The sequence below is a fragment of the Arachis ipaensis genome, chromosome B09 (genome assembly GCF_000816755.2).
Source record: "Arachis ipaensis cultivar K30076 chromosome B09, Araip1.1, whole genome shotgun sequence".
Lineage (NCBI taxonomy): Eukaryota > Viridiplantae > Streptophyta > Magnoliopsida > Fabales > Fabaceae > Arachis > Arachis ipaensis.
Window position 1 is genome coordinate 115,528,840 of NC_029793.2, and position 2,445 is coordinate 115,531,284.

Consider the following 2,445-nt stretch of genomic DNA (forward strand, 5'->3'; position numbering starts at 1 on the left):
ATGACATGATATCTTGTTTGTTAAGAGAAATTTTTGTCTTTAATTTCAAAACTAATGGATATTTATTTTGAAATATTAAGTTAACTATAAAAATTATTCAAACCATTATATGTAAAAAAAAGGAGAATAATAAGGAAAAAAAAAAAACTTACGAGGCAACAACAATGTTGGCAGTACAGGCAACAAGGGAAGCAATTGTCCAATAGACAATAAATGGGATCTCTTGCAATGCACGAGACAAAGAAGGAACATCCTCAGTGTCATAGCCATTAGAAGACCATTTTGCCCATTCTATCACGTGATGAAGTGCTTCCAGAACCACACTCACCAACTTGGTAGCTTCATTACTCACACTCCTGATTTCCACTTGGTTTAGTTGCTTCAGTGAGTTTGCAACCTGGTCCACGCTGCTTTGATTAATCTCTTTAAGGTACACAAGATTCCCATACTCCAAAGCAAATGCAGCCACAGTTATTACTGCCTTTGCGTCCCATGAATACGCCTTCAGTTGCTGCAATATCCACATTGTTGTTTGGTGCACATACTTCTCTTCACCAGGAGTTTTTATCATCTGTATTGTTATTAATATACAAATAAGAGTTTAATTTTAAGGTACTCAAAGTGTAAAATGTACTATATTATATAGTTGTTTAATTATATCCATTATTTTGACCCATGATTCACGTATTTAACATAAAAAATAGTAATTCTTATTGATACGACGTTATTTAATTGAATGCAATTGTAAATACATTATATTTTAAGTTAGATATATGTTTTCTTTTAATCTAATTATCTTCCATGGAATAAATTAATTAACCTGACAAGAAATCAGCTTGAGTGTGCGAAAATCTGGTTGTTGAAAACCAGTCACAGGAGCAGCTCTGCCATTCTGCCATAATAACCAATAATAATATTAGTGCTACACTATTGTAATAGCAACTCTTCATAGTCTAAATTAAATGAATTACGAAGTTATAACTAATTCATTAAAGGAAGTAATTAACGAATAATAATTTACCTTAGTAAGAACATTGGTAACAATGTTGTAAAGACTTCCAGTATCACAACTTTTATCATCATGAAGGTGGGTGATGTAAACTTTTTCAAGGATTTGAGAGTCATCATGGTCAAAGGGGCCTCGAAGCTGAGATTTGATCAGATGAGTGGCACCTGAAGCTCCAATGGTTTGTGCCATGGTGACGATGGATCTTGCTTAAGGCTATACTACAATAGCAAATGCTCCCTAGTCCTTAACCCCTTTAGTTTTTGGCAATGCAATGCATGGATCTTATAATTATTTATAGGATCCATACAGTGAATATTAGTGTTCACAATTGGCATATTTTTTGTTACATAATGCTGATGAGTGTCCAACACTAAAGCTTATAACTATGCTCTTCAATTTACACTTTAGTATTCTTGAAGCTCATATATAATAACAAATTAACAACATATATTACTTTCGTGAATTAAGAGAAAAACTAAAGAGATACAGTAATAAAAGAGAATATTTTTATACCAACTTTGCTTCTGCTGCGTCTTTAATTTTATTTTGGCGTGAAACGTGCTACTCTCGTTTGATCGATTTGATTTTCACAAAATATCCTTTAGGGGGTTAGTGAGATATGTGAGATGATGGATTAGGGTTATAATTGTCATTTCGGTTGGAGAATAGTGAAACTTCAATAGCAAAGGGTAATTGTAAAGGACATCTATATCTATGGCTAATATAAACGTTCAAGGAAAGAACATTATATATTCGGTAATTTTCTTTTTGGTTTACAATATCATAGGCAAATTTACTGTTGATCAAGAAAGATGTTCTACCATATAAGTTTAATTTCAAACACGTTCCTAGATTTGACATTTTTGTGTAAACCACTCATTATTTGTACACATAATAACGAATAAATAAATTATTATTTCTAATTCTAAAAGATTTGAGTATTGATATTTGATAGCCGTTAAAAATTGAGCTAATTTAATAAAATTATCCAAAATAACAATTCATTCGACATTTTTGTTAAATGTGTTAGATAGTTTTATCATTATCTAACTCAATCTTTGAGAATGTCAAGTTAGTTTATTCGTTTATGATTAATATTAACCTTTTCCATACATAAATGAATGATAAACATGCATTTTCAACAAATGTAGAATACGAAATTTATGGATCATTTTTAATCTTTATTACGACATGGGTGCATTTAAAATGAAATATTATGCTTAATCTTTGTATATGCAAATAACTTTTCTATTAGATACTATTATCAAACTACTTTTTTATAAAACTTAACGGATAAGAGATGGTGTATGAATAATAATTATATATTTAATATGTTTCTTTAAATAAAAGTTTTTTTTGAATTTTTTAAATTTATGTATAAGCTTTTTTTTTTAATTATTGTCTTATTTTAAATTTTTTTTTTTTTTAATTCAACA

The 2,445-nt window shown here is 29.4% G+C and overlaps 1 protein-coding gene across 1 annotated transcript in view; it reads right to left on the reverse strand.

Annotated features, from left to right (window-relative positions):
- The window catches only part of LOC107618279 (protein SIEVE ELEMENT OCCLUSION B), a 4,174-nt gene extending 2,884 nt beyond the window's left edge, over positions 1–1,290 (reverse strand). Inside the window, exons 1-3 of the mRNA XM_016320293.2 lie at positions 1,022–1,290; positions 821–892; positions 153–571 (exon numbers count right to left, since the gene is read on the reverse strand). Of these exons, the coding sequence (XP_016175779.1) occupies positions 153–571; positions 821–892; positions 1,022–1,198 (668 nt within the window). The 5' untranslated portion in view covers positions 1,199–1,290. The remainder of the gene's footprint in view (positions 1–152; positions 572–820; positions 893–1,021) is intronic.